Genomic DNA, 17,248 nt, shown 5'->3' on the forward strand with positions numbered 1-17,248 from the left:
CACACACATATCTAGAAGCCGAGAGAAAACCAGACTGACAAAATGAGGCGCAGTCCTTTGCATGCTGGGCTTTCTGTAAGCTGCATTTGCTGTCTGTAGTGACAGTAGCACGACGTCTCCTCCAGCCGTTAATAGTTTGGCGGCAATGCACATTTTGAGTTGCAGTAATCTAAAAACATCTCTACACCAAGGAAAACAAAACCTCTAGTTAACTTTGAACGGTAAAGACGAGAGCCACTAACCTCTAGAGCAAATCTAACAAGTCATTACTCATTTCTGATCCCACTGGGGCTTGCATAAATTCACTCACATGATCACACATTTTCCAAACACACACATAAATCTAGCTATGCACATGGGAGCATCATGTGGGGTCGGGTGAGCTGTGTTGATTTACACAATCACCTTGATGAATCACCCTATACAACTCCTCACAGAGGAGAATGGATTCTATTGTTATATAAAGGGTCTCAGCAGAGCCTGGCTATCTTCTGCATGACCTATACACACATATGAAAAGAAAAAAAAAGGCAGTGACCCAGGAATAATTACACATGACCATTGTGGCCAGCATGTTTAAATTGTAACGTACGGAGTACGCCAGACGTGCTTTGAAAGACCCGGAGATGCTGGAACGATAAAATCTTCATCTCTACATGACCTACAAATGCACAAACAACTTTCTACACAAAAAATGCTCTTGAGTGGAAGGGCAAGGGATATTTCCAGTGTGAATGGCCATTCATGTAAAAGGAAACCACTAAATGACCATGTTTCCTCTCTGGTTCACTATTAAACCAGCGGGTGCATTTATGCAACCTGGAAGCAAGCGGGCTGCTGTGCAAAAAGAAAAGAAAAAAACCCAAAAGAAAAGGTGTTCTTAGAAATTAAATATGAAAAGCATAAAATATGCAGCCAGCTCCCACTATGCCAACACTGCCTCTGACACAGGCTTTCGTTGCTCTGTTCCCACCACATGTTTTATTCAAGACTGATATTCTAAAAGCTGAAATAGAACAATCTATTTCCCCTCGCACTCCTCACTTCTGATTTACTGATGAATATTTCAGAAGAATGCCAGAAAAGACAGAGAAACTCCACTCTGCAGGCCAGCGTGCGCCTCACCTCTCCCTCCGTCTTCCAGCCTCCCATCGTTTCAAAAGACAGCTATGTGATCCTTGCGCGAGGCTCACTTAGGCAGCAGATTTGCTTAATTTTCTACATGGTTTAACAATTTGTGGTATGAGGATCCAGAGGCATGACAAAAGGGGGAGAGGGAAGTCATTGACCCAGAAGTGAAGAAAAGTGAAAAGAAGGAGAGAGGTAAGAAAAGAGATAAGCAAGAAGAGAGATAAGCAGACAGGACTCGTGATACGAGTGCTGTGAGACATATCTTTGTATTTAAGCTAATCACACACCAGGTGGCAAATCTTAAACAAAGTCAAAGTTTACTTTTTAAACGTGACATTTCAACATTTAAAAAGGGCAGCAAAAATTGGAGTTTTATATATGTAAGATATATATGTAAATCTGCATGCAGCAAGTATAAACAAGCAGGTAACTAGATTATGGACACATGTGAAAGGCACACATCTGCTCCTGCTCTTTCCAGTCCCTCATGCCTATTTATACCTGACTGGAATGCCAGTGAGTGACTGGCTGCCTGACTGACACACATACACGCAGCCATACAGGCAGGGCTATTGTTCTGTTTCGGTCTGAGAAAAGTCATGTGCGCCACAACAATGCAGTTAAAACACAGGAGGGAAACGGTAGGAAGAGAAGACGAAGCGTGGGAGTTTCTCTGTTACAGGCAGACACCGATAAGGAAGTAAGTAGAGATGGTACTCACAGTCTCTCAGTGTTGCGGGGGATATTCCTTGGCATGGTTTTGAGACCCAGTCCGTGGCAGTCTACTGTGGTGCCGCTGCAGGTACACAGGGCTGGACAGGCACTGGTGTTGCCAATGATCAGGGCAGAGAGCATCAGCACCCACAGCCACTGCCCGGCTAGGCTGCCCATGCCTGCCTCAAAACAGCTACCTCTTATGGGCATGTTCACCACCACCGAAGCCTGCTCTTTTCCTCTTACTTCTCTCTGTCCACCTTTCTTTTTCTGCTTCCCAGAGTCTTGCTACACCTCACAAGTCTGCTAGAATATTATAAATATATATTTATATATATATATTTATATATATATATATATATATGGCAAAATGTGGTAAATATGAAGAGAAAATGTGGTAAATATGAAGAGAAAAACAAACTATGCCAATAGTTTCTTCTCAGCTGTGAAGCCACACAAATCCTTTATGTTCTCCTGAAATTCTTTTGATGCAGGTTTGATATCCACCACAGTTTGCTGATATGAAGAAAAAAAAAGCTGGCTTCTTTCTTTAGGGTTCTCCTTGCAAACTCCTCTTCTTTCTCGTCTTTGTGGAGTTGGTGCGCTCTGGTCTGCACACGTCTGTCCTCCTCTCACTCAGTCCTGCTCTGCTCTGCTCTGCTCGCCTGAAGAGAGGGAATAGGGAAAGAGCAGAAAGAAAAAAAGCCAGTCTATCTCTCTCTCTCTCTCTCTCTCTCTCTTACACACACACTCTCTCTCTCTCACACACACACACACACTCCAGTCATCCATCACAAGGATCTACAAATAGCAGAGCCCCCCCGACTCCACCCCTACCCCTCCACTCCACCCCCACTCCTCTCCCTTCTCATACAAACCCCCCCCCCCCAGAACCCTGCCTGAACTCACTCTCATTCCTGAGATCCCCCTTTCATTCCCCTGACTCTTTTCACAATACAAATCTCCTCTAAATATCTCTCCTCTCCCTCTTTTTTTTCTCAGGTTTGCCTCCAGGCGTATCCCTAGAGAGAGAGAGAGAGAGTCCCAACCTGCATGACACTGTACAGCCCCTGCCCGGGGGTAGAGGCTGCGGGGAGGCAGAGCTGTGTGTGCGTCTTAAGGAGAATCCACAGGGGAAGAGAAGAATCAACGCTTTGGTCCGGGGAGGCAAAAAGCCGGAATAAATAATCAGCAAGCGTGGCCACACAGACAGAGACTGCTACAGGGAACTGTGAAGGGGGGGGGGGCATGCTTACATGTTCATTTTGTCTCCATAGATCATGAGTACGTTATCATAAAAAGTAAGTCAACATTATATTTTAAGCACAGTATAGCTACTGGAGCAGAGATTACATCCTAATATATGCAAAAGAAAAGACTAACAGCTACAGTCATACCTGCTCTGTTATTCGGATTTATGAGAGCCACTGGAACACAGTCCAACTCTTGATTCCCGGACCGCGGGTCCCTACAGTGGACCCAGAGTATAAGGACATACACAGGACTCTGCTGAGAGGGGAAAATGGAATGATAAGCATCATCTGCAGGCTATTATTTACTTTGAAAGAAATCTTAATAAATATTATTTTGCAAAAGTAGACATTTAGTGAAAACGGTGTATATATTAGAGTCTAACCACTGTTGACAGTGTAATTGCAGCCTTCAAGGAAACTTTTCCAAATTTATATTTGCAGTTCATGGAATTGCAAATGAGTACTCCGGATTTAAGTACTAAACTAAACTCTCACGTGTTTGAGTTCAGGTCAGGTTACATTGTGTTCCGCACAATACATTTAGCTTCTGAACATTCTCATATGCCTTATTTCAAAGTGTTACCATTTACTTTATTAATCGCGCGTGCAACTGACTTTACACGGAAAGCATCGCCTCACCGTGCAATGACAACCACAGAATTTGTTTCGTGCCATTCAGCACGATTCGGCATTGATTAAGAACGGCTGTTGTTGCAGAATTTACTATGTAGTTTAAGTTGAAGTCTCAAAGTTTGGTACAGCATCGAACAGACACCTCTATCTTCAGGAATAATGGGGCTTAGCTTGAGTCAGTTCAGCAGGGCCATTCTGTGGGGGAATCCAGCATTTACATCATGAGCCACATAAACAAAGACTGAAAAGAAAAACCAAGAAAAAAAAGCAGGAAAGATGGAACCTATAATATGACTTCATGTACTTCTGTCTGCTTTGTTGCTTGACCATATCTGAGCATGTACATAATATAAGTGTGTATGCAGGTGCATATTCACATCAAACACCACAGGAAAAAAGCTTCATTAGTTCCAGTAAAAATGTCAGTGCAATGCAGCGTAGATCTTCCCTCTATGAATGGCTAATTAAAGAGGAGACAGTGGTGTTTAGCAGTAATGGGGGGTGGTGGCAACATCCCTCCGCTCTCACAGAGCCGTGATAGGAATGCACACAAATACACAACAGGAATAATTCTGCAGCTCTGAAAGCCGTGGGAGGACATGGCAGCAATTACAATCGTCTGGCGAAGTAGGGTTTGAAAAACATGGGAGCTCAACAAGAACTCGTCTCACAAGACGATCTGAAATTCATCTGCAATATAATCCAACCGAAAGGAGAAAAAAAATGTGATCATTACTACTGAACCCAGGGAAGTTTAATAACCATCTCCCTACAGCTCGGAGCAAAGGGAAAAAAAAATAGTGAGAGGCGTCCAAAATAAAGTAAGCAGCTGCTTCATGGCTGAACAGAGGAAATTAATCTCTTTGGCCATGCGTGCTCTGCTTGATTGGGATGAACAATAAGGAGGATAAATTTAGTGTTCAGAAAACTGTGTTTCACTGAGCTGTGGTTACAACAAAGAAAAAAAAGAACTGTTGAAAATAACTCACCTGTGTGCCCCGGCATGCGAGAGTATCCCAACTAGTGTTTTCCTTCTAAAACAAATGATCTCTAATTGGATATTCTATATTACGGTCAGGATTAACCTCGACTTGAAGCCAAATCGCATCCATTCACCAAAGCACGTGGATGTGTGCGCACCAGGAAATCTGAAGTTAATACCAGTTTGAGCAAGTGATTTTTACAGCCACCGTGCTCATTTTTGGATTAGCTATACTAAATATAACTTGTCCAGAGTTTCAGCTGTAAAACAACACACTTCCAATTATGGAACCTGTCTGCTGTTTATTTAGAGAACATGAGAAAAAGCAGCCCCATTCTTGCAGATGTTTACAACATATACTTACAATACCGAGCGTGCATTGACATGGACACCATAATGACACGCTGAGACATTCCTGCTGTTGTGGAAAGCCGTCTTCACTCTTACTATACACCCACTGACATCCCCCCTCATGGTTTTACCATTAGTCATATTTTGGTCAAAAGCCTAAAACTGATGTAAATTTCAATTTCATTTGGCATCCCTTTCGCCACCACAACCTCCAAAAGATTTACAAGCAGCTTGTTGCCTGCTTCCTGGCTCAGGGCATCGCTACCTACTGAGAAGATGGAGGACTTTAAAGTAAGAGAGATGTGGAAACATAGTGACATTTATCGGCTTTTGGGGAAATATGACCATATATTTAAACAGTTGTATTATAAAAGTTCCTATTGGGCACATACATGTTAAGCTTGGAAAAATCATTCCTTTTAATTAGATTTAAATATTGTGTTTTTATTCTACATATCTATATAGATATATATCTATATATATACACCCACTAACAGAGTGGCACATGGACAGATCTCAAACGGTCCTCTGATCGGTTGATTCGACTGACTCTAAAGTCATCACGCTGTGCTTCAGGGCACCCGTTCACCACGTCATTTGCAGCTAAAGAGCATCACCTTGTGGCTTCAAATGAAACAGCATCACACAGAGTGGGGCAACGCCACTGCTGACATAAATAACTATGTACGTACAGCACATACTTACTTTTGCTTCTTTGTTTTTTGGGGTCTTACATCTTTAAAATGCAAGGTGCATAACGCTGTGCTCAGTACTGAAGAATTCTCTCCACTAGAGACGACTGTGTCCAGCGCCACTGAATCCTCCGTCTCTTGGTACTAAAGACATAGGAACATCTGCCCAAAGAAACCCTCCAAAAACTTTTCAAATGGAAAAAAAAAGAGGACCATTTTAGAACGTGACCCGATGCATTTTAATTACAGTAACTTGCATAGCTTCACAGTAGCATCAATATCATCCGTTCACATCAGGTGACTATGCAGAAATTGTCACATTATAATTAAACTGTAACAGCTTTGGAAAGAGAGCGAAACTCAAAGTAAGACACCCAGGTGGCTTTTTAGGTGATGGAAGCTAAAATTCTCCCAGTAAACAGCTGGATAAAAAAAAATAAAAAGTGACAGAAGGCGAATAACAAATTCATCTTCTTTTGAATTCAGTACAATAAAGCAAAAAAAAAAAAAAGGCATTAAAACGTATAATCACAAGAAAACTCTTTCTGAATAAGTGAAACCATAAAGGCGAAAAGCTATTAAAAATATATATATATACAACGTTGCATAAGAAAAAAACCCAAGAGACCTGCATAGCTCAAACTAACAGTAGTTCAAAGTATCAGTGTTCACATAAAGACTTGCATTAAAGTGGGGAAAAGTGCACAAAGTGGCCCCCTTTGGTGTTTCCAGCAGTATTTGCCGGCCACCATCTTTGTTTGTCTAAGAATCATCTCCCTTAATATAATCGGAAAAATTCCTCAGAAAGATTTCCGCTGATTTGAAAAGAAAACAGAAATGGAAAATAAGACTTTCGTCACACAATAGCTTAAGATATTATATTCACTTTAAGGCACAACTCTGACCCGACTACTTTGCTATGCTCTTATGTAACCTACGACTCTTAAAAGCAAAGATACAGACAGAGAACCTGCACATCACAGTCTGTCGCTACGTCTGGTGCAAAGTGTCCAGAGGCTCCAAATATCCACATGACACATGAAAATAAATACAATCACAGTTTCGAACTAAATAAACACGAGGCGATGTAAAAGCGAGATGGAACTGCAAAACTAAACTGACCTATAAAACAAAAAAAAACACGCAGCATCCTCAGAGATGTCCGGAAACTGCAGGGATGCACTTACAAATCAATACGCTGCGAAAGGCGTTCAGTGGATTTCTACAAAAAGTATCAAACTTTGAGGAAAAAAGAGGAGCGCAACTGTAAACGAGGCATCTGCTCCAAACTGTACGAAACATCAGACCATTTGTTTCTTCTTGTGAAGCTTCAAGATGAGACAATTCATCCTGGAGGAGAGAAGAAGAAAAAAAAAAAAATATATATATATATATATATATAAATAAATAAATAAATAAATTGTCTTTGTTGTACCACAAACAGACATAAAGAACCAGTTCATCAACTCAAGGAAAACCAATTCATGACAGGAGTTTCCCATCATTACAAGTGATTTTTTATTTTTTTTTATCTCGTTTTTAAAGAATCCCGACTCTGCATTTCACATAAAAATGTTTGCTGTCCAGGATTAACATCGACTGCTTTTTAAATGGTTGAACTTTATTTCCGGTCATAGTGTCTTAAGCAGTGCTTTCGCACGCGTCACTTAAAGGGACAGTTTGCAACATTTACTGACACCTAGTGGTCAACAGAGAGATGGCAACCATCTCAAATCACGTGCACTCGTTAACAATACTGCAGTCGTATCAGGCGGTAAAATAATCTGCAGAGAAAACAAGCATGTCGAGTGTCACTCAGATGCCTTTCAATCTTCATAAAGGATTTCTGACCGGGTTTCTAAATCTGCCTTTGCCCATATTCTTTTGTTTCTTTAAAGAAGTCCAAAGGGCTCTATCAGTAAAGAGTCATTTCAAAGAAAGTTGCTGTAGAATTTGCTATAGAAGCAAAAAGACAAATTCAAAATGATAAGTAGTAGGATTACAAAAGCCAAAAGGAGCATCTAAAAACACAGAGTGCACACTAAAAATCAGTAAAATATGTATAAAGTTGTTTCAAAGAGATGTGTTTTAGCGTGAGTATCAAAAACCAAGAGGGTAATTGTTCTCCTAAACTGGGAGCTGATTTCACCACAGAGGAGGTTGAAAAACCAAAAGCCCTGCCTCCTATTTTAGATGCATGTGGAGTGACAGCTCCACAAAGTACTTGCCTGTCAATTTCCAAAAAAAAAAGATTGTGGAAGAAAGCAGCATCCACTGCTGCTCCGTCACTACGGCTACGGTTCCAAATGTGTGGACACATGCTGCAATTTGCTGCAACATGACTTATTTTTCATATCATAAACATGACGGAGACATTTGACACATGGGAACAAAAGTGATCATCCTCTGGTGTTAATGTGCAGCTTTATATCACTTTCCGTTGCCATGGCAGGGTCAGTTTCACACGTCTGAGCACAGGCTGATGCACTTTGATCACACTGACTTGCTACTTTGGGGTCTGTCTTTCTAAAAGAAATTTGATTGTTGGTAAGATCAGTAACTTCTGTGCTGCACTGCAACTGCTGCAGACTACAGGAGCACAGAGGGCGAGGTTTTCCCAATAGTGAGGATTTAAAAAAATCTTATGTTGCACAAGCACCAGGCTGTCATTCAGATATGTGTACTGTTAAAACGTATTGATTTTGGGATGATAAAATGCAGAAACAAGGCAATACTCACTGCCCTACAGTCGGTGTATTATTCTCTTCCCTGGTTCAGGAGCTGGGTGGAAGACTCTGCAAAGTGCTGTTTTCTTTCTCTGTTATTATTTGGCTCCCCAACACCTTCCTCTGTTACACGAATAAAAAGTCATTAAAAGAAGACAAGTGCTGTTTTTCGAGCGCTGAACTGTAAAAGATAAAAGTTCATTTAACTATTGCTAAACACTGCATTGCATGAAAGCCTCGGCGGATGGTGTCACTAATATTAACAATCAGAAAAGGTGCTTTTATTAAACTGGCTCCGTCAGTGGGAGCTTAACATGCAGGAGTGCCATCAACAAACCTTGATGATTCCACCCAAAGAGCGCGAACGGAAATGTCTCCTGATGAACGGCGTGCGAGAGTCAGCCGAAGGAGTCAGCACAGGCTGCTTCTCAAACTACACACAGAGACGTGCTGTTATGAAAGCAGATTGCACGGATGTCTTTTCTTTGGTTCTGATAATGGTCTCACCGAGTTACCTGTCTGATCAGCTTCTTCTTCTTGGCGGATTCGGGCATGTTGTTGACCTGCTGGTACAGCTCTCTGAGGGCAGACTCGGTGTAACTCTGAGTCTCCGATGAGTCGCCGGTGCAGGTGCCGCTGTTCTCACCTGCGATTGTTTTCACAGAAGGTGAAGGGGAGGCGGCTGCTATCGCACCCATAGGACCGTCTTTGCTCCCAGAGCAGAGGGTCAAGTCATCCTAGAAAAGACGTGTGATAAGACACACATCACAGATCCCTCTTAGGACATCTCACTAAAACAAGTGCTTTTCCGACAGATGACAATTTGAGCGACTCAGCATCCAAACATGTGAACAACTTTTACATCTGAACAGATTTTTTATTTTTTTTAAATAGCCTTTTTCTCATAACCAGGAGCAGATAACTGGCTTAAAATATGTAATAAACAATTAGTCAAATGCTACAGAAGGAGCACTAATACTCCCACTCTTCATTAAGAGGAAACAGAAGACAAAATCACTTACGTTCAACTTAAGAGTTTTTGATCCTGTGAAGTATAAGCGGGCATATTCTTCGATATATATGGGAGCCTGCAAAGAAAAAAAAAAGCAAACATGTATATTTCATTACGTCACTCTTGGCATAAAGCATGACAGACTATCTGAAGAGTTTGAGATTTAGTTATTTCAGCGTTTTGATTGGAACTACAGTAATGGATATCTATTAAAATACCAGGTAGAATCAACTCAGTGCATAGAGAAGGAGAAGAACTGTATGTGAGATATATGCCGAACACTGACGATATGATCAACAGCAAGACACTGAGAAGCACAGGTCTTGTGAGGTGGCAGTGAAGCAATTTTCACGGACGTTGCAAACAGAAAAGACTGCTCCCCGGGACGTAGGCGGGCATGTTCCCTCGTCAATGATCAAGAGAGGAAATCAAAACTGTAACATCAGAGAATTCACCACAGAAAGAGAAAGATTGGGCTCCAGTTCAGAAAGACGCAGGAGGGAACTGGCAGAATTCTAGAGGAAGATTAGTAAACAGGAGAAATAAACTTTGTCCAAGTGATGGAGAATTAAAAAAAAAAAAAAAGAATTCATGACCTAAAAGCATACCCCGACACGCTCAAACATGGTGGTTCTGTGCGTGGTCGGCAATTAGGCTGGGACACATGCAATGTTGATGATTACTGTGCTGACATTCAGCCGCACGCATCAAAAGAAAGTGGAAGAATTTCAGCAGGACCATGGCTTTAAAGAAGAAGGAAAAAAAATGCTGAAGAAACGACAGAGTTTTTCAGAGTGAGGAGGCAGCGTATCTTTGACCGGCCGAATAAATAATCATCTGATTCTACTCGTTAAAGTCCTGACTAAAAAGCAGAGGAACCGAACAACAAGCAAGAGCTGAAGGTGGCTGCTGTGAAAGGTCCCGGACACCATTCACAAGGAAGTGCCATGTTCAAAGATCGCAATTTCCCCTCATAATTTGAGGCATAATGATCTGTCCAAGCACTTCTGAACCCCTTCAACTTTGGATACTGCGTGTTAAAAGTGCTCCATCGCAATCAAAGACGAGGCCTGGTGCTTTAATGCATCTATTTGCATTTACATGAATTTCTTTCACACTTTCACACAAAACCTGAAGGAAATAAATAAGTAAATACAATAAATCAGTCATGTCAGACCTTTCTGAGGCCTATCTATCACAAATCCAGGGATATGCGTCACATGCTATTTCTCTGCTCTTTCCCTTACCCCGTCTGGATTTCCAGTAACCCTGGCAACATCTCTACTTGTATGAAATGATCTGTTCATTTGCAAGGACAAAACATATAAACCAGAAGGACACTTGGAGAGTGCAAGCTCTACCAAGGCCACCTCCCTTGACACATTTAATCAACTTTGGCTGGATTGCTTTTGAGTTGTCCTGCTGACAGAGAAAGAGGCAGCTCTAACCTCAATCTCCATGTCAATCCTTGCCTTGGGGGAAGATTAATCTATTCATCACACAGACTGACAAGAGCTGCATGCGCCTTACTATGACTCACAAGAAAAGTTCCAAGACAAGCAAAAGCATCTGGGAAACATGTTCATTTACACAGTGTATAAATACAGAATGCTAAGCTAAAGCTAATGATAAGAAGACCATACCTTGAACAGTTTTTGGGAGTGTCTGATGAGGAATGCAATACCCTGATTCAATTTGTCCATGTTTTCCTGGAGATCACTCGCCATCACCTGCAACATGCAAATGTGGAAAAAGAACACGTTGTCATGTTTTAGAAATTTAGAAAGTGTATGTAAAATAGCTGGAAGGTAGGATGAAATCCCCACATTTTTGGGCCAGATGATGTGTGGAGCAAACATTGTGGCTAAATTAATAGCAGACATCTTATTGACGTGCTGACTGCGAGCAGTGTGGTGCAATAAGTCCAGGAGCAGCTTCAACAGGCTGCGATTGGCTGGTGGGAGCAGCATGAAAAGCAGCTGAAATGCCTCAATCTGGCGTTCCTTATCAGGCACGTTTGTCTTTTCCCCCTTATCATCAAAGCGAGTCAGCTCTGGACAAAGCAAATAAAAGGATATTACAAAACAGCAAATGGGTCACAGTTGCTTTTTTTTTTTTAATGACTTTACATGAATTTGAATTAAATTTTTATCTCAAGTCATGACAAGAATCTCTGCACGAATGAGCAAAGACCTCCAATCTTCAGGTGAGCACGATAGTGTCTGTGCGTGAGCAGAGGCTCTGGCAGCTCGCCCAGGTAGGCTTTGAGCAATGTGGCTGCATCATTGGGGTGGAAGTCGCCCGTCTCTAGATCTATCTCAGTCCCAGCGTTCAGCATTTCCCTTAACGCTGCCTGCCTTAAGCTGTGGCCTGGCACACGAAACAAGCCCTCCACGTGGAGGTCTGAGGAGAAAGACAGAAAAACGATTGAGAGGAAGCCAAAAGGGAGGGAGGGAAAGGGAAGCAGTGACACAGAGTGAAGAAGACATCAGAGGACAAAGAGACAGCAGAGAAGAGAGTGATGGAGGGAGTGAAACTTAGGAAAGGAGTCGGCAGGAGCAAAGTGCTTTCAGATGAATAATTGACTCAAGCATTTGCTCTCAGCGTCCACTTTTAGTGAATGACATCATTTCTTACTAGAAATAAACCATGACCTCACACTAATCCACTGTGCAGTTAAAGCATAGTTAAAGAACAAGCAGGAAGCACGTTTCAATTCTTGACACTTTTTTTCTAACAAAAGAGGCATTAAAATATATCACTATGTCATGAAATGAAATGAAAAAAAAATGTAGATAGGACTTTGCTTCTCTCTGGAGTTTCCACATGCAAGGGTATGTAGTCATGATATTAGAAATGGAAAAACAGCCGATACTCACTTTTACTCAGGTATTCAATGAGCTGATAGATCTGTGCTATTCCTTCTTCAGTTAAAGGTGCTCCAAAAACCACTCCTTTCTCTGCAAGGTGTTAAATGGCACAGTGAGGACGACTGCAATACCTTTTACACATTATACAAAACCTGAGGGCCACCTAAGCAAGGCAATATGACAACTGAGAAGAAAGACTGAAAAAGGTGTGCTCTTCAGAGAGAGTATGTAAAGAAGTAAACTGATGCTGACGTCCGTGATCTGTGACTGTATTTCATCAAATCCAGGAGAGGAAAGTGCAGTCTTCAAATAAGAAATACATACAGCAGTCAGAAATCATGCAAAACCGAGCCTCTACAAATGAAGGCTGAACACAGTGAAAATTGTGACTGAAAAATCAGCCTATCAGGACTATGTGTCAACTCAGTCACTTCAAGCATTTCCAGACCGTCGCTCGGTTCCAAGTCTGATTTCAAAACAGCACTCTGCTGACACAATCATCATTAAAGACAACATCTGTGCCGTGAATTCTGCAGTACATAAATCAACAATGATCTCCCATAGAGAAAGCTGGAAGTGACAGAATGTCAACTTGTTTTTGTTTTTTTATACACAGAATATAATTTCCCTATTTTTGGAAATAATGAATCGTTGTTCAATTTAACATCCTAACGGAGGCCTTTAGAACCAGAGATGTAGCTCTTTGATATTCAGCAGTTTCTCTGAGCATTGCACGGTCTGACCTTGAAGTGAACTTCCACTGCTGCTCTACTAAAGCTGCTGCTGGTGTCTTTCCTCCTTGGCATTGTGGCAACACACCTGACTGCTTTCAGACAGATGGTCACACCTGTTGATGACCAGTTCATCTCATGTGTCTGATTATCAGCACCTGGCTGCTACTTATTCTCAGATTCCCTATAGGAGCAGCAAGGAGGGGACTTTTTTTTCTGCACACAGTTGTGGCATTTTGCCTTAGTCTGTTGAATGAATAATGACATGGTCCGATATCTAATGTTCAATATAAAATTCTAATCCTGTCCTGATATGCACAACTTTAGACCCCCCCACACACACACTAAATAATGTCATGGTCCTGTTAGCCTAACCTTTCCGTCTAAGGAAGTTGAAGGAGCGCAAAAAGCCACTGGAGGAGGGAACTCTGGGCTCCAACTCTCCCGTCAGCTTGGCAAACTCATCCCCTGGCAGATCTATGAGCCGAGTGATATTGCTCAGCACCAGATCAGCGAAAGCCTGTGGATGCTCATGCCTTAACCTTTCCACAAAGAAGTCGGGGTTAAAGATCACAGGCTGGTTTGCGTTTGGCCTCTCGTGACTGAGGAACACACTGCATTTCGTCTCCCTGTTAGAGAGAAACACAGACACCACGGGCTGGTGAAAATACAAAATAAATAAATTAATCTATGATTAAAACAAAGAAAGCTTTGAACTGGCATCACAAAATAAAGGCTGGAGCGAGGCTGTTATCGAGCAGGTACCAGTAATGTTAGCATAAATGTTTGCTAGGTTAATTAGCTGCGCCAGCTATGGCTAACGACTAAGATAAGGTCACAGCAGGAAGTAGCCCAAAGATACAGTTTATTACGAGTAAACATACCAAAAACGTACATTTATAGAGGCAGTGTCGTGACCCTTTTATTGAACAATTAACGAAAAATCAGTACCTTCTACCCAACCTGAAATTATTTTGGGGATCAGTTTTAGTCGTCATCGTCGTTTTGAATCATCCGCGGTTTCATCTTTCGTCCCGCCCCCAATATTGTGATTGGCGAAACTATACGTACGTAACGACCGTTGAACCACTCAAAGTCGTTTAAAAGGACAGAGTGGGTGGGTTCAAACTGTTGAAGGGCACATCGAAGATGTACTAAATGTACTGAACAGCAGTATAGAAAATTATTTTGGGCGTACTGGCACGCTCCTCCTCTGTATCTCTCTCTCTGTCCCCGACAGTTTAAACCGGCTCAATATGTCTGAAATGTGACAGAAACAAGAGGCGAGTCTTGACTAAGTGATAAGTTATTGCCAAAAGTGAGGGAATTCATTTAAGCGTATATCCTGTGTAATAAGGACACTACCCTATCCTACGGTGTAGGATTTACCATATATTTGTGTGCAAATAAACCCAGACTTCAAAATCTCCTTCAAATCCTGTCTTGAAAACTGTCAAAAGCCAATGTTGGTGGTGCAACATGTTGGAAGGGGACCTGTGGCATCTTGGATATAAACTGCCTGTAGATCAGCCTAAATTTTATACACTGGAACTTTAAGGCTATTTCTTCTGACTCTTGCACCTGATCAAATAGAGAAAATAAGTATTGACTTGGTGATCTCTGTGGTGATGCTAACATGACAAGTGTGTGTGATATAACAAGGAAAGGATAGACAGGCTCTGCAACCAATGTGAAATAAAACAGAAAACAGGTATGGCAGAGATCTGATCGGAGTACAATGCCGGCCCAAATATTCAAGGAAACCAATTCATAACACTGACAATATGCATATCAGTGATTTGCTCATTGTTTGTCAGATTAGCATTAATAAGTCCTGAAGGCCAAAGAACAAAACCAGCACAGAGTCAAGTTTACCCAGACCAGAGGGAACAGTTCTAAAGCTATAGGTAAAAAAAAAGATTATTTAGATTTTGAACTATGTGTTGCTTACAAATGCTCAGTGGTGTAAACTCACATTCAAAACTAGTAATTTTTGTTGGTTTAAACTGCTGCGATCAATTTGACCTAAAACATAAAAGGTGTCTTATTCTAAAATAAAAGTTAGTTCATTTAGATTTTTCAGCGTTTGTACAGATGTGTTATTCAGTATCTTCCAGTTAGGCACCATCTGTTCTCGTTGTTTCCTTTATTATTTGCCTTTAAAAAAAAAAAAGACGAGTTTAAGACAAGGATTCGCCCCTGTCAATCACGACTTTGTCTGCCTGCAGCAAACACAGAGGCGTTATTATTGATTTGGTGTTAAGTTTCCATCCAGCTAGAAATGTCAGTCCAAACTTTAGATTCATATCAGTTAATGACGTGAAGGAAATTGGTCGTTACGTCCGATTAATCTGGGAAATTCATGATTGGAGGATTCTTATTAGTGCTGCAGGGAAGTTGGAAAGAGTATGATAATTTCACTGACTGAAATGTCAACAGCTACGTGGAAGTGGTCATTATCAAAACTGCAGGGGATTCGTTTATGGCAAAAACTTATGTGGTCGACCTGAGTGTAGGAGAAATTGTAAACAACAAATTAGTTCTGGGATTTTAACTTTCATGATAAAAACACCTAATTCAACAAGCCAGTAAATGAAACTAGAATGAAATAATGTTTTTTTTTTATCCAGAACATATAAGACCTCCTAATCAGTTTATTCCTAAGTGGCAATGTTGAACCAATCCAAAAGTAGCACACATCTCAAACTTAAGAACAAAGATGATTCATCTCAATTCTACCAATTTAAAGATGAAAAAGAAAGTACACTGAGAGTGATGAAATTTTGTGAATGTGATACCTATCTACTTTCAGCGGTTGTATCCTCTGAATTTGCTGCATTACTACAAAGAAAGACACTGATTTGGCCTTATTGACTGCTCTGGTAACTTAGCAACCAGCTAAATTTGGCTTAAATCTTCAGATAATACCAATAAAGCATTACATGCTTTGGTTTTGGAATGTAAAATCTATACAGTGTATTATCAGTTGAAAGTTAGGGGAAAAAAGGACGATAGACTACAACAACTTAATTACCAATCCATGTTTGAGTGTCATGGTTTAGGGCACACAATCAACTTTAAGTGTGGGTGATCCAGTAGAGAGTACAGAGACTGAAACCTGAAGGACCATGTGACAGAGAAAATAGAGGATAACTCATTTCTTCGTGTTGTGTAGAAGTTTTTGTACTCACAAATAAGAAGCCCACTGCTGACAACTGACATTTCAGCATTGCCAATTCATCATGTTCTGTAGGTAAAGGTTACCAACACACAAAGAAAACTGCCGTTGAGTTATTTTCAAAAGAGAGGAAGGACAGACGGAAAGAAAAGAAAATAACAAATGCTGTTCCTGTTTCTTTTTTTTTTATCACCTGGTAATCATTCATTCCTATAGCAGTTCCTGTATTTTGCCTTCCAGGGGGCAATCAATGAAAGGCTTGCTACATCATCATACAATGACTGTGATTTTTATTGACATCAAGCTGTGCTCGTGAACCAGGCACCTGTTTCATTCGTCGACAAGCTATAAGACATAAATAGGTTTAAAGGCTTAGTCTGAGACCTGTGATGTCTCCTGCTCTCAGTGGTTGTCTTGACAACACAAAGAAAATATTTCTGCCCCACTCTAATTTACAAACAGTCCAGATTAATGACAAATACTCAGACAACATGCATTTACAATGAGATACAAAAATCCAGTTCTAAAACACATCCCATGCCGTGGAGTTCACATACAAAACCGCCTGTTATGCAGTATTGTTATGTTAATTGATGCTGGCAAAGTCATGTTGGTTTGAAGTAAATTGAACTCAACTGTGACAAATGTTGGATTACTCATTCAGGTTTAAACTGTCTTTTTTCAGTTTTAGTATTTTGTTGTTTGTGACACTGAAAAATGCAGGTATGCAATAAAAAGTATAAATGCAAGTATGTAACATTTATATAAGCCAGCAAATCTGAATAATAATCTTCTGCAACATATCTGAAACAGTATGTTGAAAACTCTGTCAAATACATGTTAAATGATGAATAAAGTATTTTTCTGTTCTATTGAATCACATCTGTCACAATAATGTTATCTTTACAATACAATATATTTCTTCTGTCGCTAGGCGAAAAAAAACCATTACAAATCCCACAGTACATTACTGGT

General features: G+C 40.8%; 3 protein-coding genes across 7 annotated transcripts in view; 1 reads left to right on the forward strand and 2 right to left on the reverse strand.

Annotated features, from left to right (window-relative positions):
- Nucleotides 1-2,544, reverse strand: part of slit1a (slit homolog 1a (Drosophila)) — an 86,330-nt gene extending 83,786 nt beyond the window's left edge. For 3 of the 4 annotated variants that reach the window (XM_072391008.1, XM_072391006.1, XM_072391005.1), the window contains exon 1: nucleotides 1,853-2,544. In XM_072391008.1, coding sequence (XP_072247109.1) covers nucleotides 1,853-2,055 — 203 coding nt within the window. In that variant the 5' untranslated portion in view covers nucleotides 2,056-2,544. The remainder of the gene's footprint in view (nucleotides 1-1,852) is intronic. The other variant, XM_072391007.1, reaches the window with a different exon arrangement.
- hps1 (HPS1 biogenesis of lysosomal organelles complex 3 subunit 1) overlaps nucleotides 1-17,248 on the forward strand; it is a 289,252-nt gene that overhangs the window by 139,149 nt on the left and 132,855 nt on the right. The window lies entirely within an intron of this gene.
- LOC140313063 (rho GTPase-activating protein 19-like) lies at nucleotides 7,011-14,131 on the reverse strand. 2 transcript variants are annotated; one of them, XM_072391009.1, is made up of 11 exons: nucleotides 14,047-14,131; nucleotides 13,471-13,724; nucleotides 12,374-12,454; nucleotides 11,688-11,897; nucleotides 11,321-11,547; nucleotides 11,138-11,224; nucleotides 9,505-9,570; nucleotides 8,998-9,219; nucleotides 8,820-8,915; nucleotides 8,496-8,605; nucleotides 7,011-7,106 (listed from the first exon to the last, which is right to left on the reverse strand). In XM_072391009.1, the coding sequence occupies exons 1-10, from the start codon at nucleotides 14,091-14,093 to the stop codon at nucleotides 8,531-8,533; spliced, it is 1,365 nt and encodes a 454-aa protein (XP_072247110.1). In that variant the 5' UTR covers nucleotides 14,094-14,131; the 3' UTR covers nucleotides 7,011-7,106; nucleotides 8,496-8,530. The 2 variants fall into 2 exon arrangements, with proteins under 2 accessions (XP_072247110.1, XP_072247111.1); XM_072391010.1 differs by having other exon boundaries at nucleotides 14,059-14,126.

The sequence above is a fragment of the Leuresthes tenuis genome, unplaced genomic scaffold (assembly GCF_036924035.1).
Source record: "Leuresthes tenuis unplaced genomic scaffold, fLeuTen1.0.hap1 SCAF_8, whole genome shotgun sequence".
NCBI classification, from domain to species: Eukaryota; Metazoa; Chordata; class Actinopteri; order Atheriniformes; family Atherinopsidae; genus Leuresthes; species Leuresthes tenuis.

What these genes read in the sequence shown, in the direction of transcription:
- LOC140313063 (XM_072391009.1), bottom strand. Translation starts at nt 14,093, where the DNA reads ATGACGACTAAAACTGATCCCCAAAATAATTTCAGGTTGGGTAGAAG. An exon ending in ACATCATCTGGCCCAAAAAT is followed by an intron (nt 11,225 to 11,320) that starts GTGGGGATTTCA and finishes TGCATGTTGCAG; the next exon opens with GTGATGGCGAGTGATCTCCA. An exon ending in CTTTGGGTGGAATCATCAAG is followed by an intron (nt 8,606 to 8,819) that starts GTTTGTTGATGG and finishes TTCGTGTAACAG; the next exon opens with AGGAAGGTGTTGGGGAGCCA.